The sequence below is a fragment of the Ammospiza caudacuta genome, chromosome 8, assembly GCF_027887145.1.
Source record: "Ammospiza caudacuta isolate bAmmCau1 chromosome 8, bAmmCau1.pri, whole genome shotgun sequence".
NCBI lineage: Eukaryota > Metazoa > Chordata > Aves > Passeriformes > Passerellidae > Ammospiza > Ammospiza caudacuta.
In genome coordinates this window covers 33,247,020-33,267,079 of record NC_080600.1, presented here as the reverse complement: position 1 = coordinate 33,267,079, position 20,060 = coordinate 33,247,020, and the positions used below count along the sequence as shown (strand labels likewise).

The following is a 20,060-nucleotide window of genomic DNA, read 5'->3' as shown; positions in this document are numbered from 1 at the left end:
CTCTGTGCTTATAGGAAATCCAGTTAAAGTTTGATTTCCCTTGTTAGATCAATAAGAAAATGATCTTCTACTTCCCAGGAGGCTGTTTCTGGGTCTTACTACCTATTTGACTGTTAGTGGGTAGCTACATTAGGGATGTTGCATGCTTGTTTGTTTTTCAGTGAGTTGAGAATTTGGTGAAACGAGTCAAGTGTATTCTTAGTGCATCCCTTTTTATTTATACATGCGTGTACACATGCTTCCAAGTCCCATTTCACAAAACAGTTTGTCATTCCAGCACAGCTCCCCTGTGGTCCACTCTGGTAAGCCAAACACCAGAGAATTTGTTTCTACTTCTTGTCAATCATGTTCATATTTCTCGTTTTTTCTGTATGGGTTTTACTGTCAATAGATCAGTGCCTGCATTTCCAATTGGGCAGTGCCTGTGTCCTACTGTCCTGGTTGCCAGCAGTATAATTCATTGTTGTACAGCTCTTTCTTGGATATAAAACATTCTTGCTATTCCTTAAAGACATTTGGAGCTCCTTTGTAATGTGCCTTTTGGGAAAACCAGAAACATCTTCCATGTTATATCTTCCTTCCTGTATAAGGTTTGTTATTTCAAGAGCCAGAGCCATGAGGGATGTGCACTCATGTTTGTAATGGCAGCAGAGTGTTTGGCTTCATCTTGTTTACCAAGTGCTTAAAACTTTGCAAACTCATCGGTGTTATGTGAATCATTCGGATGTTCACAACTTCACTGGAAATGAGTTGTAGACAGGTTTCCACTCGCAGTTCTTTCCATTATTTTTTCTTAATAATTTCATCCAGTAAATCAATATGCTCAGGAAAAAGTATGATAACTTCACAGGTTTTTCTCTGTTCTGTCTCTCAGGACTTCCCCCCCTGGGTCATGGCAGTTAGGGTAAGCTGGAAGAACATAATTTGTCCCTGCTTTAATAATTGCAGCCTTTCTTCACCCGTAAAAACCCTTCAGCTGATCTCATATGGAGGCACAGGACAGAGGGGGACTCGGTTAAATAGCTTAGGTCTCCTCAGGACTGCAAACCTCAGCTTTGCAGACTGTACCACCATGGCCAGTGTGAGTTCTCAATGTGTGGCATGTGATCCATTGTCTAATCCTCAATCTCTCCTAGATGCAGACAAGTTGCTCTGTCTGTTGCCTCAGGTTTTCAAAGTGATTTAGTTTGGGAGTGTTTAAATCTGGGAGTTTACTTCAGACTGTCTGTAATTATTACCTCCTACCAGATAAATGTGATTCAGGTGACTTGAAGGTAGCTTGCTATGCATTTTCTCAATATTTTATTTCTTTAAACAACATTTTATAGAAATGTGTCCAGCTTCAAACACTGAAACCTGTGGGGAGCAGCTAAATGTTTTCTTGTATTGAAAGCAAAAGCTATTTTAACTTTGTGGGCTGAAGGATAATAAGGTATGATTTATTTGTGTAGAAAGTTCTTGACATTTCACCAAACACTCCCACTGTTGTTGAATTGGTCACTAATACATTATTGCCTTTACTGTATACTGATGGGAAAAAAGCACATTAGCATTCATCACCTCCAAAGGCCAGCTGGGAAAGCCCCATAGGAAATTCTGGTCAAGATATACACTTTTCTCGAGCAAGTGAGATTTTGACAATCCAAACCAAAATTTTAGTTAAAGAAGGATGAAGATTGTGAGGTGAAGTACTAAAGGTGCATGTAAGCATAAGGGAAGGCACAATACATTATGGGAGAATTGTCTTCTAGCTCATAGCCTTGCTGCTCTTGGTTCTCCATGCAGGGAGCCCAAACATTAACTAATGGTGGAGCTTCAACTGGAAACTAGTGGCATCCTGTGGGTGCTTCCGAATATTTGACCTTCAGTGCATTTCAGTATGGATTTTGTTTCCATTAAGCAAGGCTTTTAGCAATTTTACTTTTAATCTTGAAAAACAGAACTGTGGCAAATGGAAACTAGAACTATCTTATTTAGATTTGATTTAGAATTCGTTTGAAAATTATGACTGATAAAGCCATAAATATACAGTAGTTAGGGAAATAATTGCTCTCAGCAAAACTTCAGAAAAATACACCTAACTGCTCTCAATATATTTTTTATTCCAAAAAAATAATTGTAACAGTAATTATGCTAGTTCTTTAAGACTTCCTCATTAATGATGTCCAAGGCACTTCACAAATAATAGCAATGAGATTTGATTGAAAAAATTACTCAGTGTGCTGTTTCTTGGGACCTCAGGAAGAAAGGGAGGGTTGGAAGAATGCCTTTCATTCAGAAAATGCTTTAGATGGAATGAATCATGAGAAGCAGGAGAGAAAAGGAAGATTTTGCAGTGAAGATTCAGAAGTGATCAAGTAACTTAACATATGGGAGTGAGGGAAGGTAAAACTCTAAAGAGGTACAACAGCTCAAGGGAAGGAGCAGCCTGTGACCATGAGTGGTGGTGTTGATGAGAGGGAGGCTTCCTCAGCAGCAGGACTGAGTAGACTCTGAGTGTGGAGGAACAGGCACTCAGGTCACCATTCTGCATGGACCAAGGCCATGAAAAACTCATGTGAGCAACAAAGTAGCTGATTGATATTTTCCAGAGGTACTGCTGGTATAACTGAGGCTAACAGCAGCATGTGCCTGGTCCTGTCTTTGGCACAGGGGCTGGATCTAGGACATAGAGATGGGCAGCCTTTTTTTGGGATTTTGGGCACACATCAGAGAAAAAGAACAAAGTGGAAATCTAAAGTAAAGTGCTTATCTTCTTTTTCTGTGGTTCAGTCCAAACAAAGACATCCCTTGGAGAGACCTCATTTTCAATTTCAAATCTTACTTAATATAGTTCCCTAACTGAAGAAGTTTGTGATACAGCAGTGGTACAGCAGACCTCATTTATTTAGCACATCTGTTTCTGGTGACTGTTAACATAGCACATTCTCCTAAAACCTTCCATTCAAGGATGGCATTATGTTTTGATAAAGTTCCCTTAGTACTAGCAATCTCATAATAAATATTCTTGTTTTATCATACAGGGTTCACCCTGGAAAGCCCACAGATAGTGTCATCTCAGTCAGGTTCTGAATATGTACTTTTCTTGAAGTCAGTGGGATTGTTTATTATTAGCCAGTTTCCAATTTAAAACACTGATTCTTATGAGAACAACCTAATTTCAAAACCCTTTCAGGAATTTACAGCCTGTGCTCTCCTTCTTTGCTCTAACTGCCTCAAGGTGGGAATTTTGTCTGCAGAAGACAAGAGTCCTGGCAGCTACACAGCACAAACTGTGCATTAAACTGGGCATCTCCAGTTCAGTCTTTGGTTAGCCAGCAAGGAGGATCACCTTCTGCTTCAGATGTTCACCACAATCAGACACTTCTGCTTCTCTGGCAGATCTGGTTACCTGCAGGAAAAATTCAAGGAGAGTTTAGCCCTGCTTTCTCTGCCTTATCCTACCTCCTCACTAGTGAAAATGGTTGTCCTGAGCACCACCTCTGCTGGCACAAGTGGCTGATTTAGACATGTAGCTGTAAGGATAGTGAAAAAAATTGCCTCCAAGTGTGGAAGAGAGACTGAGGTATCCTTGAATAATGACAAAGAGGTGTTGATTTTTTTTTCCCTATCGGACTGCAGTGGTTGTAGAAGCCAGGATGCAGGTTGCTTTCTTGTCTGAAGAGAGGGATTATACTGATCAGAATGTCATAGGAAGCTGCAAGTGATGCATGAGCACTCACTTTATCTTTCTCAGTGAGGGAGACTGTGACAGCTGCAGGACTTGTCTCAGTAAACAACAGATCACAATACTTGAACACTCTGCAACATCCTCAGGAGAACAAGAAGTCTTTGGGTTTGCTCACAGTGGGGCTGTGTGTGGCACTGCTCAGCCGAGTTTCCCCAGCGGGTGGTGGGGCACAGGGCTGTGGCCACATGTCACTGTGCAGTGCTCTGTGGGGCTGCAGCCAAGGCTCTGGGGGAGAGGAGGAAGTGTCAGGGTGGTGTTTGCTCCAGCTGGCAGCCAGCTGAGGAAAGCCAAATCTATTCTTTCCATAAAGTCCTGTGCTATGTGGGAACACACATTTGGTCCTGTAAATCTCAGGCAGGACAAATGGACTCGCTTATTTCTCAAGGATGCGCATTCAGATCCACCACTCTTGCAGCACTGTGGCATCCCCTCTTGCTCTTTATTGGCCACAAGGAACACAAGTGAAGCAGAGAGGGATGAGACTGACCTCTCTGATGGAACAGAACTGCTGCACAATGTAGAAATGTGCCAAATTGGGAATGTGATTTGCTCGGTCCTTCAATACCCTTCCTTGAGGTGGCCCCAGGACAATTAACCAGCACACTGTCCCATACTGGAAATGAGCACTAGTTCCTGTTTACTATTTAGTGTTTGCTTTATCTGGGATTGAATCCCTGAGTTCTTCCTCATATATTGGTGTGTTTTGCCATCTGTTCCATATTAATAATAAAAAGTAAATAAACAAGCAGTTATAATTGTACTTTTGCAAAAATTTGGTTTGGACTAAATTATTTATTCTTCATATTAAAACAATTTGGCAACATTTGTTTTAAAGAAATTATTAAAATTTAGGAAATAAAGAGTCAAAATGCTTGGTATGCAATATGCAAAACTTAGTGCCTGCTGTACATCACATGCATTACAGATAATTACACCTTGATGCACCAGCCAGTATCCCTAAACCTGTTTAACAATTGGAACCACTGAGACATTAAATAGTTTCATGATTTGCTCAAGACAGAGAACTCCTGTGTCAGTGCTATTGGGCTCTTGGGACCATGTCTACGTCTCCAGCTGTCATCTCTCTCTTGGGGTGGAAGAAGCTCAGCAAGATCAGTTCAGAGAGAAGTTGTAGACACTAAGGAGAAAAGGCATAAAATCATCCAGATCTTTAAATTTTACTATCTTTATTGGGATTCCTATGGTTCTGTGGAGGCAAGACTTGAGTCTTTGGTTTGGGGACTTTTTTCCTTCAGGATGATAAAAGCCAGAGCCTTTTCTGTGCTGTTCTGTTCCTTGGTAGCTGAGGGATAAGAATATTTCTTCTTTTACAAGACCAAGAGAAAAAAGTCTTATTCTTTATTTTTCCCATCATCTCCTATCCACATATTCTAGGACAGTTTGGAGAGGGACATTAGCAACTCTTGCCTCTTGGATCTCATGGAAAAGGAATGGCTCACTGCAAGCTGCTATCACAGGGACTCACAGACCACTCATGGGTTAGTTCATTGCTCTTTCATTTGAGAAGGAGCTTTGTAGTTGGTCAAGACAGGAAAAATTGTTTCAGTGGGCAGGAAATGAGGTAGAAACATGTCTAGAAGGTGAAGACTGCTAGGAAAGAAAGCAGGCATGGGAGGAGAGGTGAATATGGGGTCAGAAGGGTAAACTGAACGAAACCATGAAACTGAGACAGCTGGAAGAACATCTGAGGTGGGTTTAGGTATTGAGGGGAGAGAGAAGGAAACTGCTGGTTTGGCCCATTTTGTAGGAGGGTGTGTATTCTGTCAACTGCCTTCTAAGTCCTCAGAGTTATGAGTGGAGATCAGAGATTTGAGAAGACAATGACGCTGGAAATTGCAGCAGTTGGGATGAGGACATATTTAATGTACAATTAAAGATTTCAATGGATCGGGTTTAAAGAAAGAAAGAAAGAATACCAGCAATGAGGTGGAGGTGGTGATGGGAAGACAAGACAGCAGGGTGATATGTATGTGTAGGAGGACTTCTGGGGTAAAGCCAGATTGAGTTTTTGGCCTCATAAGTAAAGTTGAGCTCTGAGTGCTGACACATTTGTTTGCTCAGCTCTGCCCGTGCAGCAAAAGATTTCTCCCTCCCCTGATAAATTTGCTAAATTGTGGAGTGGTTTTGCATTGTGGAGGCTACTCTTAAAACTCAGCATGAAGTGGGAGTAAAAGTTAATGTCCACAGTCTATTGCACTAACCTGTGGTGTGACCTACAACTGAGAGCTAAAATTTAAAATGAAGCTGATATTAAAATATGATTCATTGTCAGTCCAATAAAGATAATGCTGTAATTTCATTGGAACGTCTATGCATTCTTGGAAATGTCCACACTCGCAGCATTTGAGAAGACAGGTGATAGCATGGCTGGGTAATCATTAGCTTTCTCAGCTTTGGTTACAGCCTTGTTTGCCTTGTCTCTGATGGGTCTGGTCAGGGGCCCACATACAATGGAAACTGTGGCCTCAGTCTTAGCAGGCAACTGTCTACTTCATGGAGAGGCTCTGAACAGTGAGGATAATTGAAGCAGAGGATGGTCTGAGATGGTAGGTCTGATTCTGAAAAAGGGACATTTCATCAGTCTGTACCAAGAAGAGAGCCTGAGGCCTTTCCTTGTTTTACAATATGATTTGCATCTCTTGGTCATGGTTCAAATCCGATATTGAGAGTCCTCCAGCCTAGTGGGTGGTCTGAAATAAAAATAAGTGGTTTAATCACTATACATCATCTGCCCTGTGCCAAGGCTGAAGCAAACCAAAAGGGGATATTGTACAAGTTACAGGAGTCATGGCTGTCATCTGAGCCTTGCCAGGAGTGCTCCAATACTCACACACAGTAATTAGGCATGTCCTGAACTGGTAAGCTGAGTCAAGAGAACTTAAAAGAGACCATGCTGAGGCAGTAAGGGAAGCATTCAATGTGTGATCAAGTTAGCACTGCACAAAAGTAGGTCTGAGTATCTGCAGAACAGGTACTTCTTTATTGCCATTGAGTCTGACAGGTCCAAAGTGCTGTGTATGCTCTACTTCATTGCACAAACTTTTGCTATTGAATCAGCCTGTTTTACAGAGCCTTACATAAGGTATGGGATTCAGGTTATCTTTTCTGGAATGGGGACCCTCTGAATTTATCTCACAAAAGGTCTTTTTATGATCTCTTTGAAGCTTTTCCATGCAGTTCTAGGATAGGAGCATGGTTAGCCTGTGCTCATGGGTATACCCTCATTTTACACAAAGAATCCTTGGTCCTGTTCAGTTTAGTTTCTTTTGCTTCAAATTGGAAATCCTCGCTGAGAATTATTTTGCAAGAGCTGTTGTTGAATAGCACTGTGGGTAGCCACACTCCATGCACCTACAATGGCTTTGCAATTTCAAGGCCTGGGCATTTAACATCTCTGCTCTTGTGTGATGTGTGCTGGACACTCAAAGCTGTTACAGCCTGCTGGGATGGGAGTGACAAGGGGCTTAAGTGAGATGAAGCAGTGAATGCTGTCCTTCAGACAGGGAACCCTCAGCTCAGTCTTTACATATTTCCTTCCTCCAAAACACAGAGTGAGGGTGAGCTGGGGAGCAGTTGCTTTTGAGGAGAGGAAGATTCAAGTATTACCAGGTTTACCATATCTTCAGAAGGTGATCCAAAACCTGTCAAACACAGCGGAAAACTGCCAATGATTTGGAAAGCTTCTGTATCAGCCCCTTAAACCCAGCTCCTCAAAATTGGCTTGCTGTGCTTTGTGCAGCTGAGTAATCCTGGTCCCAGCACTGTGCTCTCAGGAAGTCAGAGCAGAGCAGTGTGCTGGAGGCTGCAGGGACCACCCTCTGAAATGGCAGAGGGCCTCTTTTCACCCTGCCTTAGGCTTGCAGAATGGCTGAGCACCGCTGTGCCTGCAGACTTACATTTCCTTCAAAACCTTGTGTTCTTTGCAGCTGGATACCTGAGCCACCTTGAGCTTTAGAGGTTCTGAATCAGATAGCTGGAGATGGATGATGTTGGAAACTATTAAACTTTTGTTCATTGATTTTCATGTGGAGGAAGTGAGAGCACAGATCTTTAACGCCCTGGAAATGATTAGAGACGAGAAGCACAAAGGAGGCCTTGATGAACATTTTGCCCCTAAGCCATGTGGTTCCAAGTTTTCCATCTCCTGCTGCCGACATGCAAAGCCAGAGCCTTGGTTTTTAATTTTTCATACTGTTTTTAAACAGATACTTTTGCAAATGTAAACATACCCCAGCACTGAAGGTTTCCAGTCAAATTAAAGAGTCAACACTGGAAAAATCAACCTTCAGAAGAAGGTCAAATACAAGCAATCTCTGGAGTTCATTGGGTCCATATGTGTAAACTTCAGCTAATATGGGGTGGACCTAGGGCAGCATTTACCTTGAAGTACTGAGTTAGTTTCAGAGTGAAGTTGAAAATGTTTTAGGGATGCCTGTGGTCTGAGCAGTAGATTTTAATGTGTTGAATGAAAAAAGACTCATGTCCTGATTCTTGGTTGTAGTTGCATTCCCTCTTAACAAGAAGAAAAAAGTTTGGGAAGGAAAATGTGCCATTTGGCATTAATTCTGACAACTTGCATTTATACATTGTTATGTGGGACCATGCTGGGTTTAATAATCTCCAACTACATGCCTATAAAAGCTTAATTTTGCTATGAGGATGCATGCCTTTCAGCCTTTAATTTAATAACTGGGAAGGGTTTCTTTATAAGTTGTACCACCTGCAGTACTAATAGAAATCAAGACAGTGCCTGTTATTTCTTGGGCTTGATTGACATTTGAGCCAACTTGGAAAGATTCAAGCAAACTACTGCCTTTAATTTTTATAAAATTATTTTTACCTGTAGTTTGTCAGAGCTTGCCATTAAAAGGAAGCACTGATGAGTGTACCTCTCTGAAGTGATGAGCTTTTGCTTAGAGCAGCAGATGAAGAAATATTCTTCCTGCTACTGCACTCTAATAGTGGGTTAGTTAGCAGGAAAGAGTCAGTAAAAGAGGAGGTAAAATGACAAGAGAAATTATGGTCTAAAAGCAGGATCCTTAAAAGGTATCATCATTATATAGCAATTCTCTAATCCTACCCCCATCACCAAGAGAAATGCCAGAAGATCTGCAGCACTCAGCCAGCTAACCTGCCTGAAAGGTATTATTGTTGCTGGTTCTGCTACTTGGCTCAGAAATGTCTCTGCAGCTAAAGAGCTACAGAAAAAGAAGTCATAGTCCCATTAGGAGAATGCCAGAGGTGAAACTGCAGTGCCTCCCTGGTGCTAGTACATCATTAAGGGTCCCAGAGGAGTGTAGGAGGATGCTTGAAGGTTAGAGGAGTTATTCCTTAACTCATGCCTTTTCATTGAAGAGCAGAGGAGGTACACGTGTTGTGTGTGGTTACACAGCGTGACAGGAATGCTGAGAAGAGCTGAAACCCTCCAGCCCCAGCAGCAGAGTTTTATTATTGTGAGGATGGAGGTCTCACTGTTGGAGGGGCCCTGGCAGTGTCCAGTTAGGCAGGGCATGGGGCCAGGCCTGAGGGTGTCCAGCTCTGTGGTGAGGGACTGTAGGAGCTGTTTTGAAACATGGTGGTGTTCAGGGCAGAGGCAGAAGCTCCATGTCAAGATCCTGCTTTGGAAAGAGGGAGGGAGAAAGGACTTGAAATTGCACCACAAAAATTCCTACCTCAAAGGTTTCAAATCATTGCACATCTGTATTCCTGTGAAGCATGCCAAGACACCACAGGCCTTCGTGAGATTCCTCATCAGCATTGTCCTCTCGCCCCTGTGGAAAGGGAAACTAATGCCTGCAACAAAGTGTTCAAACCTGACTGCCTTCAGTGAGACTTCTCCATTTATCCTTGGGGTTATAAAATAACAGTGGAACATGTTTTTTCAGAGCTGTCTTGAACTGGTCTGAACTGCATCATTATTGTTATGAGTCATCAGGTCATCGGCCTGTGTAGTGGTATCCTGTTGGCATGAGACCAGGAGATATTACCTTCCATGCTGAGCCTCCTGGATCTTCAACAACCAGCCCTTGAATGAGACAGGGCTACTTGTCAACAGGTCATAGAGGGATTAGAGTCATACTGATTTGGTCTCATCTGTGCCTTGCCCTCTGAGGTATTTTGTATTGTCCATATATTTTACAGCCAGAGTAGTTAACAAAATAAATTCTCAAGAGAAGTCCTCACAGTAAAGCTGGGTGACTTTCTGAAAGACATATTTAAATCTATTCCCAGTTATTTTGTGCAATAAAGGTGTAAGGTGGGAAATTGAAATTCTGTGATCTGTAATATACACAAGGTCAAAGTTGGTGGTGGTATTGAAAGATAGGATGCTGTGAATGCCCTAGCATCATGCCTGAGTGTACCCTAAAAGTAGTAATTCACCTTTTTTCTTTTAAAACGTGGGGGTTTTTTGTTTTGTTTTGTTTTCTTACAACAGGACTTCCTGCCCTAAATTGCTCAGTTGATGTTAACAGATGTAACTTCTGAAAGAGCTCTGTCTCTCTGAGCAAAGCGTAGCCAGATCTATTGCTTTGCACTTAACCTGTATGATTGCATTTTTGGACAGTTGCCTAGATGGGCAAATCCAAAGCAGTTGATAAAGTCAGTCTCAAGCCTTTGCAATTGCTCAGTCACAAAGATGCTGTGATGACACCCAACATCCCACCATGTGAAAATGAAGGAAGGATTTAGCTGATAGGCTGTGAAATGCTAGATAAAGTGAAACATAGAAGAGAACCTAAGACCTGAAAGAGAAGGCAAAATCTGTCATTGAAGCAGCCAGGTCTTGAGTGCCGATCACTAGTATTCCCTAACTTGGTTCTTCATCAGTTGGCACAACCTTCTCTTTCTGGCAGGCAGCAGTTTCCCTTTGATTAGCACAGAAGACAAGGCTGGGGAAGTGTTATGGCAGGCAGCCTCATCCCTTTACACCACTTAATCCTGACACTGAAGATGTTTCCTCAGTTTTAACTTAGTAAAATTGAGCTGCTGTTGTCTCTGAAACCAATACTGACACTCCATTGTGGATGTGAAAACAACTGCTGAGACGGCCTTGTGTTTATGTGTGGGATTTTTGCACATTCTGCCAAAAATCAGAATAAATAGAAACCCTTTAAAGAGGTTATTAATTAGCCTTCCCCTGACAGATAACTCAGTAGGAAATCCATTAGTGGATGTCTGTGTGAACTCACTGCTTCTGGAGCAGCTTTACTGTTTTCTGCTTTCTTGTTTCCATTGCAGATCTGAAGCCCTGGGTGTCGAATTTCACCTATCCAGGTGTGCTTGACTTTTCTCAGCTTGCACTGGATGCCAACAGGAACCAGCTCATTGTGGGAGCAAGGTAAAGATAATATTTTGATGAGTCTAGGGTTGCTGCTCAAGCTCCTTCCCTTCAGGTTCTTGCTTCAGAGGAGAGTGTGTATCCAGCTTATGTGGCCAGTTTCCACTCAAAAAGAAAGCTACAATTTTGCAGAGGGATTTAGACATCCAGTATAATTGCAAAGAAGAGAAAATTACTACAATTAAAAAGAAAAAAAAAGATGCTATCAAAATGACTGGTTAATGAAGCAGAATGCTGGCATCTCACTCAGTATTGTGAATGTTAGAAGAGCTACAGTAAATCATTCTGCATCATCCCTCTGCCAGCACAGAATTTGACTTTATGGTTTATTTGCCATGGCAAGACTTTCACTCAGAACCAGGTTCATCTGCACACATTTGAGTAAGTGATAGAGCCAAGGTAAATGGTTGCTTTCTTCTCTCTTAGAATCCACTTCAGAATCTGGTAGCTTCATCTGGCTGATGTGGTCAGATCCTCACCCAGTGTGTTCTGGTGCAACTCTTTCTTCTAGCCCGTTGTATATAATTATCATATATTTTCCTTTATTTTTAAATATTATTTTTATTTAGGATGTCACAAGAGGAGAGGGGAAACACATAAGCACAGGCAAGGTCTTACACATTTAGAGCTGCATTTGTAATGGAGAAAAGACCTATGCTTCAGTGAAATAATATATGTCAGAAGTGGTTCAGTCACAAGTCCCAACAGCAACTATTTTTTATTGCATAATAAACAGATAAGACAAGCCAAAAAAAAAAGATACTAAGCATGGGCTAACAGATCAGTTAAAGTATAGCACTTTATATGATAACATTGTGGTATCAATCTCTGCTCTTAACAAAAATGGAGGGAGAGTGCTTTCTTCCCAGTGTATTCAGCAGTAGAGGACAGGGACATGAGGAACAGAGGTGGAAGAACTCATGGTATGAGCAAGAGAAAACAGCAAGATATGTAGCAGAAGGAGAGTTTTATGCTTCACAGAAACAAGTGAAGTGTGATTTAATATACATTTTCTGCCTGTATATGTGCAGTAAATAATAACATTTACCTTCCTGTAGCTGTTCAAATTGCCAGAGGCCCTCCTGCTTTTCATACAGAAACATTTTACTTTTCAAGCTGAGTCTTTACTTGTGCTGGGATCTTTAACCAGAAATTATTAATATTTATTACTTCAGAACAGCATTGCTTTGGGGATGGCTGTGAACAGTGCATTCTGCCAGGCATTGCTCAGGCACGGTGCTCTGAGGAATTTGTGGTTTACATAATTGGACTGCACGGCAGGTTTCCCCACGCAGTCCCTCACCACTCCCCAAACCCCACAGCACATCCTGGAGGGACTCCCTGCCTCCCAGAGAGTCTGTACGAGCCTGGTTAGACAGGGGTACAACATCATCGCAAACAGGGGAGTGACAGCAAAGCTGGCTTCCCGCTGGAGGTACACTATATTGCAGGGTATGGCCTCATGAGGAAGCAGTGACAAGTATTTATAGAATTTGCTTGGAAAAGTCAGTTTTCATGAAGCACTACCCACCTGACTGGGACACTGAACATTTCAGTGGTGCTGCACGGCTGCGATGAGCGGTGCAGGGTACATTTAATGAAGATGTCATTTCCCAGGGTGGTTTTTTTTTGGTTGGATACACATGCTTGGTGTGGAGAAAGTGGGGAGAGCTGAACCCATTTCCTCATCTCAACTCCACCCTGTGGAAGGTGACAGGGAGAGATTCTTGAAAATGGGGTGTGGATGGGGTCCTTGCTGCTGTACGGCTCTGGGTGCACTGAGCTCCTGCTGGAGCTGTGCCTGAGAAATGGGAAGTAAAGCCTTTTCTGTTCCCTCCTTCCCTGATAAATCCACACCTTGTTCTGGACTATTTTTAGGGGTGATTTTTTGAGTCATTAGTTGCTCGTGCACCATCTGCTTGAATTTGCAAATGAAACAATACCTCAAAGAGATAGGAGCTGTCTCTATCCATCTTTGCAGGGTGTAATTTATGAAACCTAAATTTAAATGTTAACCATGTTTAAATGTGCTGCTGTAGATCATATTAGTAGTAATGCCAGCTATTCTGGGGTTTGGGAAGGAGTTTGGGATCAGGGTGGCGTTTATAAGTACTCCCACTTCTCAATTTCCTGGTTAACATTCTCTTAGATGATAGAGTTATAAATTATTTCAGACTGCTTCTGTCTGTCTCTATTTAAAAGCAGTATGACCTCACCACAGCATCTCTTTGGCTTAGTTTGTCCTGTGTTTCAAAGCTTCACAGAAAATACTTCCTAGAAAACCCGGGGGTTCACAAGAGTTTTTGGTTTCAGGAATTGGACACAGCGTGACTGAAACTGTAAGAGGTATTCAGGGCATGCCATGCAGACAGGGAGCTAGAATAACATGAGACTTGGATTTTTAAGCTTTATCCTTATCTAAGAGCCCTCCTTAAATGACTGGTGCTGTCTGAGAGTAAACCAGAGGAGTTTGATAACTCCACTGCACCAAACACCTGCCAAGTTAAAAACCCAGAAACAAAAGAATTAGTTTCAAAAGCCCACCATGGTTTCTAAGCAACGTATTTACTTGTCACATCATTTGTAAAATCCAAACACTTGAGAGAAAGGATATGAATAGTTTAGAACATTGTAAATCTACACTCCCGATATTATGAGTCACATTTCATTAAGTATAAAAACACACATTTCAAAAATTCATAACCTTCATTTTGACTCACAGTTCACATGTTTTGTTTTTGTTTTGGGTATAGTGTTAGTGTTTTAATGTACTGTTTTTCTTCTGTGAATGAGTGATTGTTTTGAAATATTTGCTGCTTTTTTTCAGCTCTTGAGCACAAGTGATCGCCATTTGAGCTTACTTTGATGGGAGGGAAAACTATAATCTAGACCTCATTATTAGTGAGAAAAAAATTGAAAATACAGTCAGAGTAATTTCACCTGTCTGTTGGAGAAGCTGTGCTCTGCTGTGTCACCTGTGCTGTAGGCAGGGTGCCCAGGCCCCAGGGAGTGAGAGTTTTGTGGAGGAGGGACATGGTATAGCTGTGACATTCCACCTCCTCAAGGAGCCTTACTCCTCAAGACTGTCTCATTGCTGGCTGGGCACAGACAGAAGCCAGTAAAGTGAAAGACTCTGCTTGGAAGCAGACCAAAAATCATACTTCACAAGAGCTCCCTGGTGAGGACAACAAAAAAGGTGTGAAGGAGGGTGGTTGAGACACCATGTGACAATCTGGCACAACAGCAAGCTGAAGGGAAACAGCTTGGACAACAGGAGGATGGCACCCAAACAAATGACTGTACAGAGGGTGGCTGGGAAGTCCGAAGGGAAACATTTGACTTTTCTCAGAAGGAAACTACAGGGGTGTGAGCTCAGGGCCGTAGCCTGGTGAGGCAGCTGATGCGAGAGGCAGGGCTACAAGGGTCAGCCATTCACAGTGAGTGGAGGTATTACTGAGGGAAACCAGCCAGAAAACATCATGGCCAGAAGCCCCCACTGTTCTGCCTGCCAAGAGGGCTGTCAGCTCCAACAGGAGATGGGAAAAGATCATCCCCCGTGGCTGTCACACAAGGAAGTGCAGCCCAGGAGCCCTTGTCACAACTGGCTGTTACCAACAAGAGCCCAGAGGTAGAGAGGAGGGAGCAAAAGCTGCATCAGGGACTCAGAACTGGCAAGTAAAGTGCACATCATTATGGACTGCCAGACTTCTCAGCAATAAATGTAAACCTGCTTAGCTGCAGGTGATGCAAGCCTTGATGCTGGACAGAGGTGATTTTCATACTTGATTTAGAGCTGATCTGAATGTGCCTGTTACTGCCAAGTAGATAGGTGCAAGGGAGGAGATATCACAGAGTCATAGAAAGGCCTGGGTTAGTAGGGACCTTAAAGATCATCTAGTTCCAGCCTTCCCACCATGGACAAATATGGCACCCACTAGATCAGGTTTCTCAGGGCCCCACTAAAGCTGGCCTTGAACACTTCCAGGGATGGAGCATCAATATGGTTGGTTTGGGGAGCAGGGAAGGTGCTGTGTGAAATTTCAAGTGTTGTTTTAGGGGAAGCAGCCTAGGCACACCCTTTTCTGACTATTATGCTTCTGGCTGTATAAAAGCATTGAAAAAGGTCTGGATCATGTAGGCTTAGGAGCTGAAGGCTGTGTAGAATGACTGATGTCCCAAAAGAGTTCCTTCAAGTTGCAGCTTGCAGAAATATGGTAAATTGTAAATATATTCTAGGACCCTCAGCCAGAAGGTTTGGCACCCTGAGTTTATTGAAAGTCTCTGGTGTATGATTGATTATTCTGTCAGGAACCAGGTTACATGCAGATTTGTGGCCGAACACAGGCTCTTTCCTGCCTGTTTGGCAGAATGCTCCAGAGCACTGCAGTAAAATGCTCAAAACCTGTGCTTGTCAGAAAATATCACTCTTACCCTTGGGCACATTCAATCCTGTCCACATCTGGGCTGCCACTAAACCCTTAAGTCTCCATAGATAATGTCTAGGCAAAAAATATTTTGCAAACCAGGAAATTCAGTGGCAGCAGTTGGGTCAGAGTAGTTCCACAGATCCACAGAGTATAAAATCTGTCAGCAATACTTACTATTGCTAAATGATCAGGGCCCCTCACCAACATTTCTTCTCACAGGGCTTCAGTGAGGCAAGAAAGCACTAATAATTTCACACTGTGGATTGGAATCCAAGGCCAAGAGGGATTAAGAGCCACCTTGCCTGTGAAAAGACTGTGATATTGTGGCACATGAATATGTAGCATATCTGAAAAGCAGTGCAGTACTGCACCTAACACAGCTACTCCTGCAGTGAGACTGCACTTTCTGAAGATACCAGTCAAGGTCTGCACAACCTCAGTCTGCACTTGACTAACGTGGACAGAGCCAAAGTTCTTCTCTGGGCTCAGAAAATCTATGAAAGAGGTGTAATTTGGACCCCTTACTCTTGTATTGGTTATTTTAATCACTTGTTCTTAGCCTTGCTTCTCCAAAGACGCAAAGTGTTCATGAAAGCCTGTGAGTCCCATGCACTAACACTGGGAAAGTGTGGCTTCAGCATGGCCAGAAAAGTCAAGTCTCTTACAGCACAGAGAGACTCACATGCACACAAGTCAGCATTGGGCACAACCACATGGGCACAGCCAACAGCTGTGTAGTCCACAGGCCTGTCCTCAAACAGCCAGGAGTGGTGTGCCATTGGTCCCTGTTAGCATCTGACTACAGGATTTTTCTCAGTTTTTTTCTGAAACAAATGGACTGAACCATTTCTGGTGGCTTTGGGCTATTTTTGCACAGTCTTATGCCAGCTTTACCCCCTACTAAGTCACATTGGGCTGAGAAATTACCTTGCCAGTGGAGGTATTAATGAGGACATGAGCAAGCAAAGAGCATGATAATTTTTTTGATTACATCCTGATCATAGGTGGGCAGCTGAAAGCACTAGTGCACAGAAATGGAGAGAAACAAATGCCTTCCTTCTCACTGCGATTTTTCCTATCAGACAAAAGAATGCTCTAATTAAAGTTGCATCCTTGTATCATAGACTGGAGAGGGGCAGATAACATGGTGATGTGAGGGGAAAAAAATCCCAAAATCAGTCTCTGAAATTAACAGAAACCTTCAAAGGACCATGTTTTTTATTTTAAGGCATTGCTTGACCTGTGACGTGAAGAATGCAGTGAAGGTGAGAAAGCTGTCATTAGACACTGCAGCTAGTTAAATCCATAATTGGGGTGCACAGTTTCTTTACAAAGGGAACAAAAGTGTGATTTAAAGTGCAGGTTTTAACCTCCTTGGCTGAGCCTGGGATAGTTCAAAGGGAGATTTTCCTCTCTGATACTCTGCCAGGTGAGGTCAGCTCAGCCCTTGTATAAATTGTGAAGGGTGAAGCCTCACTGGGGTGTCCTTTTTTTACCTATAGGGTTTGCTTTCCTCTTCTGGTCTGCAACCAGTGTAAATTTGGCATACCCTAAATCTATGCTGTTCCTGACTTATATCCCTTGGAGAGGAGGGGAAAAGGTGTGGAAAGGATGAAGGACAGTTTTTGTAATTATGGGATTCTGGGAAGTTTAAAGCCTGGTCCAAATTTTGTTCAAAGTGGCTTTTGGCTTTTTCTTAGTTAAAATTTGTGCATTTTTTCAAGCAAAGAACATGAATTTTAGTTAGCTCATAGTAAATAAATCAAATTAAATGCTATACTGCAACACTGTCAGATTGTTGGAAAGGATGACTGTGCAGAAGAAGCTGCAGCTGTAGGAGGGCAAAGGGGCAGTTTTGCACATTAATATTGTACATGGAGAAGAGGGTGAGGCAGTGGCAGTCTCTGGTCTGTCATCTCTGTCAGCAGGGAAAACAGCTGCTCCTTCAAATTGCCTGCAAGGCAGCACCACCCACCCCTCTGCAAGTGACCTCAGCAGTGCTGTGGGGCTGAGCACTTTCACAGCCAGTGCCTGCACAGCTAGTGCTGTGTGAAAGGCAATCTTCGTGCAGCAGAGACTGATAGGAAGCATCTTTACACAGCAAATTGCAGGCCTCACTAGAAAAATATCTCATATTCCAGATAAAATGAAAATTGGTGATACCCTATCACGAAAGCAGCCACCCATGAGAGGCTCACTTGCTTTAGTAATGCACTGAGAATAATTAAGTTTGAAGATTGCATTTCTGAGAGTGGGATGGGTGCAAACACAAGGTCAGGATACTTTGGCAAAAGCCTTGGAGACTTGGACATAATATGTTCTACAGCATCACAGAATGGGGCTGCAGAGCAATTTTCCTCTGCATTGCTGAGAATACTTTCTCTTGCTCTGGTTAAGGTAGAGATGTGTCAGTTTTGTATGGCATGGCTCACCACAGTGGTTTGCATACCAATTTACATCCAGATGTTTAGGTGCTAAGCCTACTGTTCTGTGCCACTGCAGAGGTATAAAAACCCAGCAAAGAGTAGGGATTGTTGGGCAATAACTTAATCTCACCAGCCAAGTCCATCAGTATTTACATACAAGTCATGTTGAGTACATCCAGAGCACTGAGGATGTTTATCAGCCTAAGTAGCCAGGTGGGGAGGCTGCCAGGGGAGATTTGAACAATAATCAGTGCATCAGAAGAAGAGGAATTTTATGTTGTGACTTACAGAAATGATGGGCAAATAGGAGAGCAAAGGTCTCTGTGTGTCTTGGGACCATATAAACGTGCAGCTGGATGAGAGAGGAAGAGAGGAGCTGTCAGCCACATGTCAAAAAAGACTTGAGGTGGCATGTGGGATAATATGTGATGGTCTGAGAGATGGAGTCACTCTTCCAGAAAAATAAGAACAAACCCACACATGCACTTTGAAAATTTGTCTCATTTCTCTGAGGTTTTAAAGAAACTCATCTAGTGAAAAAGAGGGAAGAAAATATAGTAAAACAAAAAAAAAAAAAAAAAAAAGAAATTGACCCTCATTTGATAAATATATTCAAACAATATTACAAAAAAAAATCCCAATCCCCATTCTTTGAAGTGTCTCAGGAGCATAGCAAATACTATAACCCCCAAAGATGTGGAATCATCTTGCAGTGAGGCTTTGTCTTTCCTGCCCTGGGGAAAGAGAAGGGCCAGAGACATCAGAGCCAGCCTGCTGTTCCCTTTGCAAGCTGATGGAAGAGGGGACAAGGCTGTAAATCCAAAATCCAATCCCCTTTCTGCTTCTCTCTTCCCCAGCAGCATCCATCTTATCTAGATTTCTGCATATTGGCATAGCCCAAGTGTGCCTCAGCTTTGCTGTTGTCCTGCCTGCTCTGCAGCTGTGTCTGCCTCTTTTGACTCTTCCTAGAGTTGGCCCTGAATATGCAGCATCTAGAGGAGCATAGCTGTGCCATGTGCCCTGTGCCATTAAAGCTGATGGTAGTTTTCCACTGAATGCAATCTAGAGGAATTTCATCCTTGTTTCCACAGAGAAGTACTAACTGGGCTTCAGTGCCACACAGAGACAGTAGCTGAGCCCCTGGCTTGATTTGGAAGCTGTTTAATACAAATGATATGCTGCCTGCATAAGGATCCTCTTCTAAGAGGTTGTTTCTCTAGCTCCAGCTGAATTTATAACCGAGAAAAGTTGCATTGGGAAAAGCAATGCTTCATACAGCAACTGCATCATATTACTGTCTGCCATTTAGTATGGTTCTCTGTTGTACATCTATTGATTTTTGAGGAAGAATGATGTATTGGACAAGTTTTTCTTCAATAGAAACAAAATTACTGGTGAATAAGGATCCAGCTTGTAGGGTAGCTGCTGGTCCTCCACTTTTCTCCAGCAAGTGTTTGCCAGGAGCTTCAAATGAACCACTGGGGTAACATTTGCAAACAGATTGTCACATCACACTCTGGACCAGGAATGTAATTAACTCCTTCTGAAAGCAAAGGCCAGAATCATCCTTCAGGAGCTGGGTTTCTTGGTATGGTTGGCTAGTTCAGAAATGTGGATATCCATCTGAAAAGTTCAGCCACAGCTGGACCTGCGTGCAGGCACTGTGCGTTAATCTAGCATGAGATTTGGTAGCCAGGAGCCCTGGGGTCTGATCTCAATTCCATCACTGCCTTGCTGTGTGCTTTGGAGAAGGTCATTTAACCTTTCTCTGGCTCATTTTCTCCATTAGTGTAAGGGGGGCAATGAGACTAACCAGCTCCTTGGGAGTCATGAGGCATGACTAAGCTGTGTTTGCCATGTAGTGTGAAAGTACAAAGTATATCTAAGGCCTCCAGGAGCAAGGATAGGAAGAGCTGACAGGAGTTACTGGCTCCTAGCCTGAGGCTCAGCCCCAGCCCGTGGCTTCCAGGAGTGCCAGAAGGGAGCATTAGTTGTCATATGCATAATTCTGTGTCTTGTTTCATATCACCCAAAGGACCAAAGTTCTGTTAATTGTTTTTCTGATTATCTACTCTGTGACAGTTGTGAGAGCCTCTTGCAGACCTGGACCCTGACTG

The 20,060-nt window shown here is 42.8% G+C and overlaps 1 protein-coding gene across 1 annotated transcript in view; it reads left to right on the top strand.

The window, feature by feature from the left end:
- Positions 1 to 20,060, top strand: part of SEMA5B (semaphorin 5B) — a 177,171-nt gene that overhangs the window by 53,206 nt on the left and 103,905 nt on the right. Inside the window, exon 3 of the mRNA XM_058809538.1 lies at positions 10,991 to 11,090. Coding sequence (XP_058665521.1) covers positions 10,991 to 11,090 — 100 coding nt within the window. The remainder of the gene's footprint in view (positions 1 to 10,990; positions 11,091 to 20,060) is intronic.